This window comes from Micromys minutus (assembly GCF_963924665.1).
Source record: "Micromys minutus genome assembly, chromosome: 10".
NCBI classification, from domain to species: Eukaryota; Metazoa; Chordata; class Mammalia; order Rodentia; family Muridae; genus Micromys; species Micromys minutus.
In genome coordinates, this window is record NC_137979.1 from 20915323 (window position 1) to 20930692 (window position 15370).

Here is a 15370-nt window from a genome sequence, read left to right on the forward strand (position 1 = left end):
ATTGATTCCCAGCAACCATGTCAGATATCTCAGAAACAACCGTTCTTGGTGCAGCCAATGCTTCTAGACTCCAGAGGCAGCCCCTCATGATTAAAAATAAACATATCTTTAAAAAAAAGAAGCAAAGACTCATATTTCAAGAGTCTCCTTGATGTCAGGCAATGTGGCGGGAGATGGGGAGAAAATCAAACAAAATAAGTTACAGGCTACGTAATCGAGTACAGTGGGTAAATGGATACAAAGCAAAGATGTTGAGAACCATTTACAGTTAAATTGAACCTTCCTTACAAAAGCCTCAGTTTATTTTTGTTTTCTTTCTCTTTTCCAGTGTGGGGGCGGGGGATTAAATCCAGGGCTTGAACCTAGTCGGCAAGCACCGTAACTACTTCCGGTTCCTCCGTATGACTCAATACTTTATCATGCCCCCGTCCCCTGGTTTCTATTTCCCCCTTCAGCACTTGCCACCACTTGGTGTTATTCAACGTCTTTGGCTGTTATGTAATGCTCTCTGGCTCCCTCATTAGAATGTTAGTTCCATGGGTGCACAGTTTGTTTTGGTTACACGATGTTCTCCAAGCCGGATACAGAGCTGGGCACGCGGCAGGGGCTGGCGAATGAAGAAAATGCACATGGTATCATCCCAAAGGCAAGGGAGAGATGCTGCCAGACTTGATGAGACACGGTGAGGAGCACCCAGTGACCTAAGCAGATTTGAGTCATGAAGAAGTCACTTGGGTTCCTAGCCCCGACCACATTCCAGTTTCTGAACTGGACCTGAATGGCAGTTCCAATCCCAGCCCCGTCCCTTCCCTCTTCCAACCCGGAACTACCGGTTACCTTCTCTCCGTCTCAGGGTCTGACTCTCCGTCCCTAAGTTGGCATGGTCACTGTGTAACCTTTCCTGGGTGGTGACAGAGGGTGCCACCGGGGAGGGAACCAGAGCTGGTACTTCCTGGCTGACAGGAGCTGTCTGGGAAAAGGGCAGTTCCAGAAGATGGGGACATGACTCTCTCCTCACTCTCCCTGGGTCTTAGACACTATCTGGTGGGATCAGAAGTCAGATCTCCCTTTTGTCAGCTCCAACCCCTGCTCCTTACCTCAGGGTGCTGTTTGTCCCCAGCTCTTCCCTACGCCAGCTGCTATGATTTTATTTATTTATTTTTTAATCAGAAACTAGCCCTGGTCCCCTGGTCTCAATAACCTCCCATTTCAGATTTATTTTCTTCAGATTATTTAATATCCAAATCCATATTGACAAATAGGCTTGCTTGTCCTCATCTAGCTCGTCAGTAAGTTCCAAGGTCATTTGAGTCTTCGATGATTGGAAGAGTGTGTGCTCTAGTCCATGAAGGGGAGGAATGAGAGAAAGAGGTAATAATAGCAGGTTCCTGACCAACTCAGTTCTCACTGGATCCTAACCTTCATCCAAGTTCTTTATAATTTTATTCCCTTGAAAAAGATATTTATTTGATGTATATGTATGAGCATATGAGCATATATGTGAGAGTATGTGCCATGTATGGGGGTCAGAGGTCAACTTCCATATGTCAGTTCTTTCCTGGACCCTACGGACCTGGGGACTTAAACTCAGATCAGGCCATTAGACTTAGAGGGACATACATTTATCCACTGAACCATCTCTGTCCCCCTTCTCCGTCCTTCTATCCTGGTGGCTTTGTTGTTGTTGTTTCTGGTTTTTGGTTTTCTGACAGCATCTCACTCTCTAGTCCTGACCTGACCAACCTGGAATTTGCTCTGTCAACCAGGCTGGCTTTGAACTCACAGAGATTCACCTACCTGTGCCTCCAGAGTGCTGGAGTTAAAGACATGAATCATCATGACCAGCATTTTATTTCTGTTTTGTTTTGACTCCCTCGGTAAGAGTATGTTCTTTACAAAACTGATTTACAGAACAGCACAGATATAGTCAAATTTGTCAAGTGCCCTATTCTATGAGCCAGGTCAGCAGAGAGAACATTCTAGCTGCCTTCATGGTTTCCCCATTCCAAAAGTACTCACAGGTCTGAATTGTGTAAGAGGTGCCAAGTTTTGTCTGTTCTGAAACTTCGGATCAATGGGACAAGAAAGCATTTCATGTTTGAATGTGTGTTATCTTTTGCTCTCTATCATCTATCTCTAGGGCATTCATCTGCAAAATACCTTCATTTGGAGACTGGCTCAGCTGTTAAGAGAACTGCTGCTTTTCTAGAGGATCTGAAGTTCGATTCCCAGCACCCACATGATGGACCATAACTCCAGTTCCAGGGGATCCAATTTTACCTTATGGCCTCTGCAGGCACCAGGCACCCAAGTGGTAAACAGACGCTCATACATAGACACCCACACATCCAAGACAAAAAGGTAGGTTTTTCTTTTCTTTTCTTGTGAGATGATGATCTCCCTTTGTAGTTCAGGCATTAGAAGTCCTTGTCTCAGCTACCCAAGTAACTGGAATTTGAGGTGTGGACCACTGTGCCTAACTCTAGCCTGGCTCCTTTTGGGGTTTGGGGATGGAATCCAGGGTCTCTCGAATTCTCTGCAAGTTCTCTACCAGTGAACTGTATGCATCCCAGTCCTTTAGTCTTATTCTCCTGCCTCAACTTTTCACTCAGCTGTCCTCTGTGTACTCACTAATCACTAATTCACTAGCCCTAAGTAAATACTGGCTAGGAAGGAAGCAACAGATACCCCCTTCCAGCTCCAAACCTTTCCACCTGGCGCTCTCTAGGGCATCTCTAATCTCTTGTGGTCTTTAGTTCCCTGGCTTCTACATCTCCCCGTCTCCCCCCCACCCCCGTAGTACTGCAGGTCCTGGGTTCTAACGCAGAAGCGGCGGAAGTGGGGGGGGAGGACTGGACAGCACATCTGTATACAGCACATCTGTATCACTCCTCATGCTTTCAAAGCAGGTCACGTCTGATTTTGGCCAGGTTCAGCATGGGTGCCTGTCGCTGCAGCCAATGGGGGCGAACAGGAGGAAAGAGCTTATTATTAGTTGATAAAGATCTGACGGCCCTGCCCCGCCCCCTCCCCCAACTTCCCGGGGGCCCTGGCTCAGCCTGGACAGCTCCCACACCCTGAAGGCGGCTTCAGTCGCAGCATCTTCCATCCGCCCTCTCAGAGGCAGACCCAGCGCCCTACCTGCGGTTCCTCCCCATCAGCTCACCGGCCACTGTCCCGGCCCCGCCTCACCTGCGTGGCTCACATCCCGCCCGCCAAGGGCAGCAGCTGCTCCCGCCTCAAGAGCCATTCCCGGGACAGTGGTTCCCGCTGAGTGCTCCAAAGCTGACTCTCCATCGCTGACTGCTTCATCACTGCGCTGTCTGGCTTCCCCTGCCTACCTTGTTTCTGTGTGGCCCTAGCCATAGTGTCCGGGATTGAGCCCTCTCTTGCCTCCTGAAGAGCGGCCATGGCCACCTACAAAGTCAAGGTGGCCACGGGCACTGACTTCTTTTCGGGGACGCTGGATTCAATTTCACTGACCATCGTGGGGACCCAAGGAGAGAGCCACAAGCAGCGGTTGAACCACTTTGGAAGAGACTTTGCCACGGGAGCGGTAAGAGCGTGCGCGTGTCACCCAGGATGGATGGAGGCTTGGGGTGGATGGAGGTGTCCCGGGGGTGGCCAGAGCTGGGGCCAGGGGACTGGAGAACCAAGGACAGCTCTGATACTGTGGGCTCCCAAGTGGTTCCCTACTTCTCCCCTCCCCCCATTCATTCTCTGCTTGCTCTTTTTTTATCCCTTTTAACCAATACATCCCTCCCCCCGCCCCCGTCGCCCCCTCCCAGCTCATCCACTTCTCTTGGTTCTCTTCCACACCTTAAGGTCCCTTTCCATCACCCCTCTCCCATCCTTACTCACTCTTCCTCAGCCAAGTTGCATCACAACTGGCTTCCATTTGCATCGGGTTCTCTGTGACTTCAAATGGCATCCTGCCAGCCTGGCCAGTGGGATAGCCTTCTCTCCTGTGTGACCTGAATAGGCTCCTTCACCTGTGTGGCCACTTCTGGATCCCTGCATCTTCCTTGAGAAGTGGGAGAAGGGAATAGGATAGGGGTACCCTACTTTCCATTCTAGGACTTCAGGATGCTAGGGAATCCTGGGAGTTGTACACCAGCTCCCAAGATTCTAAATAGCTCCTGCAGCTTCAAGTGACTGGGAAGGCAGGTAAGGGTCCTTCTCTGCCCTGGGTAGATGTGTCCAGCAGAGGGCAGCCGAGTCAGAAGGTTCACATCTGCGTCCTCTTTATCCTTGCTCTGTGTACTCTTCAGTCCCGGAGGGGAGTGTTGCAAACACAGGGTCTAAGTAAAGGGTAAGGTTCAGGACCTGGCCAAGGCACTCAGCCCCCGTATTTCATACAGGTGGATGAGTACACGGTGCAGTGCCAGCAGGACCTGGGGGAGCTCATCATCATCCGTCTGCACAAGGAGCCTCATTCCTTCCTACCCAAGGACCCCTGGTACTGTAACTATGTGCAGATCTGTGCTCCCAACTGCCGCGTCTACCACTTCCCAGCTTACCAGTGGATGGATGGCTATGAGACCCTGGCACTCCGGGAGGCCACAGGTAAAGCCCACACTAATCACCTCGTCCTTTGCAGTGAGTTTTTCTCTGCCGGCCCAGCTACTCCAGATTGGCTTAGGATCTTGTAGAGCCAACCAGGCACCAGGAAGTCCAGAGAGCTCCTGCCTTAGTCCCCATTGCTGCTCTGGGCTCAGGTTGGGGCTGCATGCTGGAGGAACCCAAGTGCATGAGGCCCAGGGACCACCATCCGCATCGCGCAGAGAGCATTCCCAGATCAATCTTCTCCATGCTTCACTCTCTCTTGACTCCTATTGGATGCCTGATGTGCTACAAGGATCTCTGCGGCTTTCTGGAGCAGGATTCTGTTTCTACAATAGGATGCCCCATTGTTCTAGCCGGATCTGTGTTCTACTTACAAGCCTAGTTTCTAAGCTGTCTGGGTCACCAAACCCTTGTACATGATTTTACTGTTTGGTTGAGAAAGGGTCTCTCTCTCTATAGTCCCAGTTGTTCTAGAGCTCATTGTGTAGACTGAGGATCTCATAGAGATCCTTCTGCCCCTACCTCCTAAGTGCTGGGATCAAAGACATGTGCTACCATGCCAAGCCTTGTATGTGACAGCGGAAGTCAAAGGACAATTTGTGGGGGTTGGTTCTCTCTACCATGTGAATCTTGGTGATCAAACTCAGTCATCTGTCTTGGCAGAAAGGGCCCATATTCATGCAACCAGTCTCATTGGCCTGATATTTTCTTTCTTTCTTTCTTTCTTTCTTTCTTTCTTCCTTCCTTCCTTTCTTTTCTTTTCTTTTTTTTTTTTTGTGATAGTAAGAATTTGAACTCAGGGCCTTATGCATGGTAGATGAGAACTTTACAATTAAGCTATATTCTTAGTTTCCTAGCTGAACATTTTATACACACACATATACATACAAGCATATATATATATATATATATATATATATATATATATATATAAACATTCAGCTAGGAAACTACTAAGAATATACAAGAACACATATATATTAGTGTGTGTATATATATATATACATATATATACTAGTATATTACTATACTAATAGTATATATACTATATATATATGTATCACACACACATATATATGTAAATGTATATATTTACACTAATGAAAATATGTGTATATATATATATATATATATATATATATATATATATATATATACACTAATGAGCCATTATCTTGCTTCAGAGGATTCTGCTACCCCAGTGGGATACCTTGGTTTCCTAACAGGATTCACTGCTATCCAAATAGGCTTTTCTACTCAGCAAGGATTCCCCGGCTCGCATAGGAGGCCCTGTTATTCGTGCAGGCATCCAGGCTTCTCCTCAATACCGGATGCCAGCCCTGGTAGCATAGCAAAGCTGCCTTGCCTTTTGGGGGCTGTGTGGTTGCTCCTAAGGGAGAAGGATAGGACACGAATGCCTTTGCTGTGCACATCCAGCCCTGCCGTAAGCCTTTCCTAAGTGTGGCTGTGGCAGGGCCACAAGATGCATGCCTTCTCTTGCACCCCTTGAACTTCTGCAGGCTTCTCTATGTGGGAAGGGGCATCAGCAAGGATGCTAGTGTCTGGAGCCTATCCTTTCTGTAGAAGTCTACCCATCCATCTGCCTGTACTAAAATAGTCTCCTCAGAGGAGGGAATGGGGCCTTATGTCAAGGGAAAGGAAAGGCTGAGGCTGGGAGGTTGGTCTAGGGGAGGGTGAGGATGTCATCATGGGAGTTAATGGGGACGCAGAGTACCTTCCCATGGTGATAAGTCTGTGTGGCACAGAAGGGGACGGGCAGGGGACAGGCAGGTGATACTAGCTGGCTGGGCAAGAATGGGGCTGGGTGGGGTGGCTGCCATGCAACACCAGGGCAGGGAGACCTGAGTCATCCGCTGGGCCCTCGAAGGAGTGAGGCTCCCGCCCTGGGGCCGGAGCCAAGTTGTGGATCTGGGTTGCATAACTCCAGGGGACATCACCATTCCCAGAGTGCAACGGAAGGAGCTGGGGCATATGGAAGTAAGATGAGGAGAGCAAAGTGAGGTCCGGAGAGAAACAGCGGGGCTGGGGGCAGTCAGTCAAGAGGCTGGAGAGAGATCGGGCTGGAGTTCCATCTTCGTTCTTCAGCCATCTATCTTCTCATCTATTTTCTGGACATCTGGGCACGTTTCTATAGTTTTCTAAGTTGTGGTGCTTTCATCTGTAGAGTGAATGAGCAACAGAACCCACTTCGTAACAATGATGCAAGAACGCAGAGTAAGATGTGCAAATGGCTGGGACTAGGTGGGATTCGAGGGCCAGAAGCAGCCTGGTCCTCATCACAGACCACAACTCATTTCCACCCCCTTGCAAAATGGATAAGACAGAACAGTTTCTGGTTGAAATTGTTAGGGCCGGAGGTATTTTGAAATTGAGGTTTTCTTTAGAAGCTACGACACACGGGTGTGTGTTCATGTGTGTGTGTGCACATATATGTATATAATAGACATGTTTTTCTTTTGAAATATCTATTTATTTATATCTTATGTGTATGAATACTTCTCTTGCATTTAATGTTTATGTATGCCTGGGGCCCAAATAGGCCAAAAGAGGGCATCTGATGAATTCTGGGAACGAAACCTTGGTCCTCTGCAAGAACAGCAAGTGCACTTAGCTACTGTGCCATCTCTTTGGCCCCAGATGCACACATTTAAAAATAAATCTTTATATTTATATCTATAGGTTGGGTATTTATTATCTGAAATGGTTGGGTCAAAATGTTTTGGGTTTTTTAAGTATTTGCATATATTTACTGTCTCAGTGATGAGACTTAAGTCTAAATATCAATAATCTTTATGTTTTATTTATGCCCCTTGCCCTTAGGCTGATTAGAAATATCACACACACACACACACACACACACACACACACACTTTATGTGAAACTTCTATCATCAGGGTATTCCTAATCACAATACTACTATTTGTAATCAAAACTATAGTGTACCAGGTGAGTTCAATGAAGACTGTGTATAGCCAGGCATAGTGGCACGTGTCTGCAATCCCAGCACTTGCTTAGGCCAGAAGATCATGAGTTCAAGGTCAGCCTGGAATACATATGGAAATCCTGTCACAAGCAAATCCTATATGTAGCTTCAGGTAAATTTAGAACCCAGACAGTGAGTTTGGCATAAAACAAACTTGGCTTCTACAGACTTTCGTATTTTGGATTCGTGGAAAGGGTCATTCATCTATCTCATTAAGTTGTTCTTGTGTACCTGAAATTATTAACATAATATATGACAGTGTGTTGGAAAGTGTTCTGTAACACTCTCCAGGGCTATTGGTTACTATTCGTGGGTCTTGCAGGGGTCATGGAAAACATGAAGAATATAGTTTCAGTATGGAGGAGATTTTAGCAACACGATGAAGCCTCCCTGTCCTGAAGGGGGTCTTCCCTTCTTAGCTCCCCTTCCTGTGAGCTGGCCTGGAATAGGACTGGACTTCTCTTTGAAGCCAGCAGGTGTGGACAGGGGAGAGGGACAGCCTTTGAGCATCCTCCCTTGTCTCATGACAGGAAAGACAGCAGCAGATGACACACTCCCCATCCTTTTGGAACACAGACAAGAAGAGATCAGAGCCAAGAAGGACTTCTATCAGTGAGCAGGAGGGTGGGAGGGTCTGGAGTCCTGAGGAGGCCATGGGAGGTTCAGGGGTTGTGGGTGGCTCTGCGTGCCTGTGTGTCAGGGCCACGGACTTGGTTTCTCTTTGCAGCTGGAGGGTCTTTGTTCCTGGCCTTCCCAACTACGTGGACATCCCCAGTTACCACCCTCCGCCCCGACGGTGCCGCAACCCCAACAGGCCTGAGTAAGGACCAGAAGCTGGCTGAGCCGTACCTCCCCTTCCCCTTCCACAAGGCCAGTACCTGCCTCTGGCTGCCCCCTGGACAGTGAATTCGAGGCTCAAGCCCTGTTTTTTTTTTTCCCCCACAGGTGGAATGGTTATATTCCAGGGTTCCCAATTCTCATCAACATTAAGGCGACCAGGTTCTTAAACTTAAATCTTCGTTTCTCCTTCGTCAAGACAGCCTCCTTCTTCTACCGCCTAGGGCCCATGTGAGTGCACAAGAGGGAGGGTTTCTGCAGATGCCCTCCCTGTGCCCTCCCTACCCACCCACCTTCAGAATGGCTCCAGGTCAGAAAGGCTGGGGGAGGTAGAAAAACAGTAGAAAATTGAAACCAGGTACACACAGATAAAAAGACTCCAAGACGCGTCATTTAGAGCCTCTGGGACCCCAGAGACCCCAGTGAGTGGGTGGCCCTGTCATTTTTCCTGTGTACCTACTTTTCTTTTGACCTGCTACTCCTTCCATTACATCTCTTAGGGCACTGGCCTTCAAACTGCGTGGTCTGGTGGATCGCAAACGCTCCTGGAAGAGACTAAAGGACATTAAGAATATTTTCCCTGCGACCAAGACTGTCGTCTCTGGTGGGTGGCTCATCCCAATAAAATACAAAGCAGCCAGGTGGTGTCTGGGGCAAGAGGGCCACCTCCTCTCATGTGATCAGTGGGCTCAAGTGAGAGCAACTGAAGGGCCATTTGAGAATGCTGGGTTTACCCTTTGGAGGCTTCTTGAAAAACCACCGTTCTGTGTCCCTCTGGACATTCAACGCAAAGCTAGGGGGCTTCATGTTCTGTCCAGAGTCACCTTGGCGGCCACTGTTTTCTTTTTGATGTTTCTCCATCCCTGGGAGGGTGCCACTTGGGTTTCATCGTGACATTCTGCGCTATTCTCCCAGAGTACGTGGCCGAGCACTGGACGGAGGACAGCTTCTTTGGGTACCAGTACCTCAATGGCATCAACCCAGGCCTCATCCGAAGATGTACGCAGATCCCAGACAAATTCCCAGTGACAGATGAAATGGTGGCCCCGTTCCTGGGTGAAGGAACATGCCTGCAAGCAGAGTTGGAGGTGAGACCCCGTCTGGTTTGCCCTGGGCATCACGGTGTTTCTCCTCAGCATCTCTGCCTCTCCATCAGCTCTCTCATTTCTAAAACCCTTTCCAATACGTGAGCCTTGGGGTCAGGGCCAGCGCCCTCTGCACCTAAGGCCTGGCGTGTAGGTACCCCATCTTAGTAACTATCTACTTGCCTGTATTGTGATTTCTCTCCAGAAGGGGAATATTTACCTGGCTGACTACCGCATCTTGGACGGCATCCCCACGGTAGAACTCAATGGTCAGAAGCAGCATCACTGTGCCCCGCTCTGTTTGCTGTACTTTGGTCCTGATGGGAACATGATGCCCATTGCCATTCAGGTACTGAGGGAAGGTGTGGGTGGAGCTACCATGTGAACGTGAGGACAGTGCTGATCCCATGTGCATAAATATCCCTCCGTAGGTTTACAGCTGTGTAAACCTTGTACTTGCACATGTATGGGCAGCAGTGTGCCCGTGTCAGTGTGTGTGCATGTGTAAAGGCCTGTGTACCACCTTGTGTGTCCATCGGAGAATGTGCCCATGTGTATGTATATCCTGATCCATGTGTGGCCATGTAGAGCCTGGGATGAGAGCCCATCTTTTCCCACGTGCACACCATTATACTTTGTGCTTAAATATGAATGTGGGGCCTGTGATACTCATTCGTGATCCCTCCGCGTGCACGCTGTGACTGTGTGCGCGGAGATGACCGGATGTCTATGGGCCAGGAGGTCAGAGCTTGTCTTGTTGATGGCATCCATCCTCCTGCAGAACAACCTCTGTGCAACTGAGGGGTTCAGACTCAGTAGCTTCCTCGTAGCCTGATCTGACAGGAGAGACTGGGGAGTTCCTCACAGGTCCTCACAGGATCATTTAGAAACTAGAAAAAGGTTCTTCTCTGGCGATATCAGCCAAGTCCTGATAAGTGGAACGTGTAGGCTAGATTTCAATGATAGCTTCCCCTCCCTCCCAAGTCCAGGAGCAGGGGACCCTTGACCTTGTACAGTGCCTGGCCTGGTGGCTGTGGAGGTTGTGGTAGGCAGGATTATTAAAAGAGGGAGTTTCTGAGCCAGCCCCCCTCCCCCTGTTGCTGTTACTGCCTGCCCCCTCCCTTTATCCTTCCCTTCCTCTTCCTCTTTCTTTTCCTCCTTCTCCATCATTATGTTATTACTTTCTCCCCCTCTTTCTCCTCCTTCGGCCAGGAGTTTACAATCCTGTCCCAGCTGGCCTAGAACTCACTATGTAGACTAGGCTGGTTTGGACCGTATAGAGATCCATCTTTCTCTGTCTCCAGAGCGTTGGAATTTAGGGTTTGTACCACCATGCTGCCCAGAGTTGCTTCTTCTTCTTTCTATTTCCTCCTCTTCTTTCTCCTTCCTCCTCCTCCATCTTCATCTTTCTCCTCTTCCTCCTTCTCCCTCAGTTTTGGCAACAGGGTTTCTCTGTGTTACCCTGGTTGTCCAGGAATCGGTTCTGTAGACCAGGCTGGCCTCAAACGCGGAGATCTACCTGGCTTCTTAGAGGACGTGGGATCTGCTGGGTAGGGCTGGGGTACAGAACTCTTGTCCTCTTCAGGGGCGGTTCCTGTCAGGTTTCTTCTCTCACTGACCCTCCCGCTTTCCCCACTTCTAGCTCAGCCAGACTCCTGGGCCTGATTGTCCCATCTTCCTGCCTAATGATTCTGAGTGGGACTGGCTGTTGGCCAAAACATGGGTACGCTATGCTGAGTTCTACAGTCATGAGGCTGTTGCACACTTACTGGAGAGCCACCTCATCGGGGAAGCATTCTGCTTGGCCCTCCTGAGGAACCTGCCCATGTGCCACCCCCTGTATAAGGTAAAGGTCTGGGCGGGGAAGAGGGTCTCGGAAGCTTCTGCTTTGTGGGTAGGGAGGGGGGGTTCAGTGAGTCCCGGGAGGCATCTGGGGGTCTCCAGAGACTTCCCGAAGTGAGGGGGTCTGGTGTGCAGGAGGAGAGTGCTGAGGTCCTTGGGAGCAGTTTTAGCTCTCCTCACTGTTCTCTTTGCCCTCCTGCCCAGCTCCTCATTCCTCACACTCGCTACAATGTCCAGATCAATAGCATCGGACGGGCCCTCCTCCTCAACAAGGGGGGTCTCTCTGCCAGGGTAAGACTCTTGCCCCTGACTCCAACAAGACAATTGTTTTCCTCTGGTCTTTGCCATTAGTCTTAAAGTAGAACCTTCACTTGCTTAAGATTCTAGGGGAGGGGACAGGGGCTCAGCAGTTAAGAGCACTGGCTGCTTTTCTAGAAGTCCTGAGTTCATGTGGTGGATCACAAGCACCCTCTTCTGGTGTGTCTGAAGAGAGTGAAAGTACATAAGGTGAATCTTTAAAACACTGGGAGGGGGTAGTGTTTGAATCGGTGCTGTCTGGGGCTCAGAGACAGGGCTTGGAATAAAAGGGTCCGTGGGCATCAGGCAGGCTGGGTCTAGGGTAAGTCCTGGAGGGACTGAGGTAATGCAGCATTTAAGGAGCAGGCTCAGACCGATGCTCAAGTAGTTCTTTGTCTCTCAAGGCCATGTCCCTGGGCCTAGAGGGCTTCGCGCAGGTGATGGTTCGGGGTCTGTCTGAGCTCACCTACAAAAGTCTCTGCATCCCCAATGACTTTGTGGAGCGCGGGGTTCAGGACTTGCCCGGGTATTATTTCCGTGACGACAGCCTGGCGGTGTGGTACGCGATGGAGAGGTGAGGTGGGAAGAGCAGCAGGTGACACTCCGGTGGACAGACACCTGGAGTGTTGAAGGGGTGTGGGAACTTCTGGCGACTTGGGTTTGAGTGTTACCTGGTGCTTGGAGTTGCCTCCTGGGTCCGAGGGACCCCACTATCCTTGCTTTGGCCTCTAGCTCATCTCTGCCTCCCTTGGCTCTTTCTGAGAATTGCTTTGAGCAGTTTCTGATCTTGTCCGTCACCCTCTCTACCTGCTCCACAGGGGTGGCTCTGATGTCAGTCAAAGCTAGTGTGATCAGGGAGGTAGGGGCGTGGGGGGGGGCTATGGGATCGACTCTAATAACTGTGGCTCCACCTCCCGTGCAGGTACGTGACAGAGATCATCACTTATTATTACCCGAATGACGCGGCTGTGGAAGGCGACCTGGAACTGCAGTGCTGGGTGCAGGAGATATTTAAGGAGTGTCTCCTGGAGCGTGAGAGCTCAGGTACGGGTGGGAGCTCAGATGAGCCTGGGGCTCAAGGAGTACCTCTAGGCATGTCCCCCATGAGTTTCCTGGCTTGTGTTTATCTCCCTGTGGCTGAAGAAGGCCCAAATATTGTCCTAGGATCTTCACAGAGCCATAGAGCAGCAGTTGGGGGTGGGGATGGGGGTGGGCATAGAGGATAGAGCAGCACTGGTATCTTGTCTGAGCTCAGGTGCTTATAGCTTGTCTCTGCTGGGACCTGGAGGGGTTCCAGTCCTTCTTCCTAGGAACAAGCCTTTGTGGACTTGGGAAATGAATGGGGTGCAGCATTCAATGAGAAAAAATAATATGCAGTAGTAAAGAAGCCAGGGTGGGGGGTGAGGGTGGAGGAGGAGTTTGGGGGTAAGGGAGGGGTGGGTGGTAAGGATAAGGGTGGGGAAGGGGGAGGAGTGAGAAGGCGGGGGGGGGGGGTGCGGAGTGCCCAAGGAGGTGGGGACCTGTCCTGCAGCTAGCTGAGGCTGGAGGGCAGCAGACTCCTGGTGGCAGACACCAAGCCACACACCCTGGTTAAAGAGTTTGGAACTTTCCTGAGGAGAAGAGAGGGCACTGGGAGTTCTGCAAAAGGATCAGACGTATGGGTCAGAGTATCAGACCACGCCGATGGGAAGGGCAGTTTTAGGAGGATGCTTTCGAATCCAGGAGCGAGGACCCGAGGACATAAGGAAGATAAAGGCCGTGGGGATGCAGAGTATTCCAGAAGGAGCTAAAGGCCGGAAATGACCGAACTCGGTCCTGACCTGGCTTGGGGGAGTTTTTTGTTTTTGTTTTTGTTTTTTTTTTTTTTTTTGCCACAGGAGGGCAGAGCTCTTTGAGGGAGCCCCGGCAGCCAATTGAACTATCGACAAGATAGGGTGAGCGCCCTCTGCTGGGCACCAGGCTAGCCCAGGACTAACATTGCACGGTCTGTTTCCCAATCCCTCAGGCTTTCCCACCTGCTTGCGAACTATACCCGAGCTGATCGAATATGTCACAATGGTCATGTACACCTGCTCTGCCAGGCACGCGGCTGTCAACACCGGCCAGGTACCCATGCTCTCTAGTCTCAGCCCCAGTCCTCCCGAACAGCGATCGAACCTCAAACTAATCCACTACCCCTGGACCAGCCCCCGCTTGTCTCAACCGAGTCCCTCTTCAACCTCAGTGTCCGCTGTAACCCTGGTCTAGACTCTCTACCCCACCCGCCCGCAGGCCCATCAGGGATGTCAGCACCACCGATCCAAACCAGGGCCTTCCGGGGCAGGGGTCCAACCCAACCACCGGAGAGGGTGCCCAAGTTTGGTTGGTGGGAACTGGGTGTTTTCTCACCCAGAAAACCTTTTCTGATCCACTCTAGCTGGAGTACACCTCTTGGATGCCCAACTTCCCGTCATCCATGAGGAACCCGCCGATGCAGACCAAGGGGCTGACTACTTTGCAGACATACATGGACACTTTGCCAGACGTGAAGACCACATGCATTGTGCTCTTGGTGCTCTGGACTCTCTGCCGGGAGCCCGATGACAGGGTGAGGGGGCTCTTGTGCATCGGAGGCAGGGTGGCAAGGCTGGTCCAGGCACGCGGTGTCAGGAACAGGAAGTGGGAGGCCGCGGAAAGGATTGGGTAGATGGCTTGGCGTAGTCTCAGCATCTGGTTCTCCGTTCTGCAGCGGCCACTTGGGCACTTCCCAGACATCCATTTTGTGGAGGAGGCCCCTCGGAAGAGCATCGAGGCTTTTCGTCAGAACCTCAGCCGGATCTCTCACAACATCCGCCAGCGCAATAAGTGCCTCAACCTCCCGTACTACTACCTGGACCCGGTGCTGATTGAGAACAGCATTTCCATCTAGTTCACCCGTCTGCCCTCCCTTCCCACACGCTGACTTCCATTTTCCAATAAAATCACTTCAAACATTGTCGCGGTCTGAGAGCATGCGGAGGTTTACCGGGCAGCAGGTTGTGGTCTGAGGGGGTGGTGATCACATACACGGCCATGCTGTTCTTTGCCACCGGGGTAGGCATCGGGCCGCACCAGTTGCATTTCCAGGTTCAGGCCAGGCTGCTCCTGCTGTGGAGTCTCCTCAGTGAAGTGCTTGTCTGGGTAGGTACCCAGCACTGCTGAGGGTGAGGCGGGAGGAAAATCGCCATTCTGGGACCTTAATTCTGGTCCTTCTGAAGTGCCCTCCTACAGAGACTTAGTTTACCCAGTCTCTACCTAGGGAAAAACCAGATCCCAAGGTGAATCCAATTTGAAACATAAACCCAGCGCCACTCCAACAAAAGACCTACAAGAAACCTGAACTGCCCCAAGCTACAGTCATGAAAACTCAGACTCAGGACTTAGCTCCATCTACTAGGAATCTGTATTACCCTAAGCCACACCCATACGCTCCCTTACGTCACTCAGAGGAGCCCACCCTGCAAAAGGCATTCTTCAAGTAAACCACTGTCCCCTGATGTCTTCTTCTTCCTCTCATCAAGACTCCCCCTCCCCAGGCCCACCTCCGGCTTTCCTTCTGTTCATTGCTACTGTGTTACTCTAGCATGCCTGACAGCTCACAAAAGCTGAAAGCCTGGGACACAAGAACCTTGTACATGGCCCTGACCTCAGGAAGGGAGGCTACTGGATTTTGGTGGTGGCTGGTGGGTAGGAATATTGGGTATCCAGGAACTGAAGTGGA

At 50.6% G+C, this 15370-nt stretch overlaps 1 protein-coding gene across 1 annotated transcript; it reads left to right on the plus strand.

Annotated features, from left to right (window-relative positions):
• Positions 1 to 3409: 3409 nt before the first annotated feature.
• On the plus strand, positions 3410 to 14539 carry ALOX12B (arachidonate 12-lipoxygenase, 12R type; the record flags this gene model as incomplete). Its single annotated transcript, XM_080922814.1, has 15 exons — positions 3410 to 3556; positions 4362 to 4566; positions 8101 to 8182; positions 8298 to 8390; positions 8516 to 8638; positions 8908 to 9011; positions 9323 to 9495; positions 9698 to 9841; positions 11135 to 11338; positions 11539 to 11625; positions 12036 to 12205; positions 12554 to 12675; positions 13637 to 13737; positions 14048 to 14218; positions 14360 to 14539. 15 exons carry the CDS (start codon positions 3410 to 3412, stop codon positions 14537 to 14539), a joined length of 2106 nt encoding a protein of 701 aa, XP_080778940.1.
• Positions 14540 to 15370: the final 831 nt, after the last annotated feature.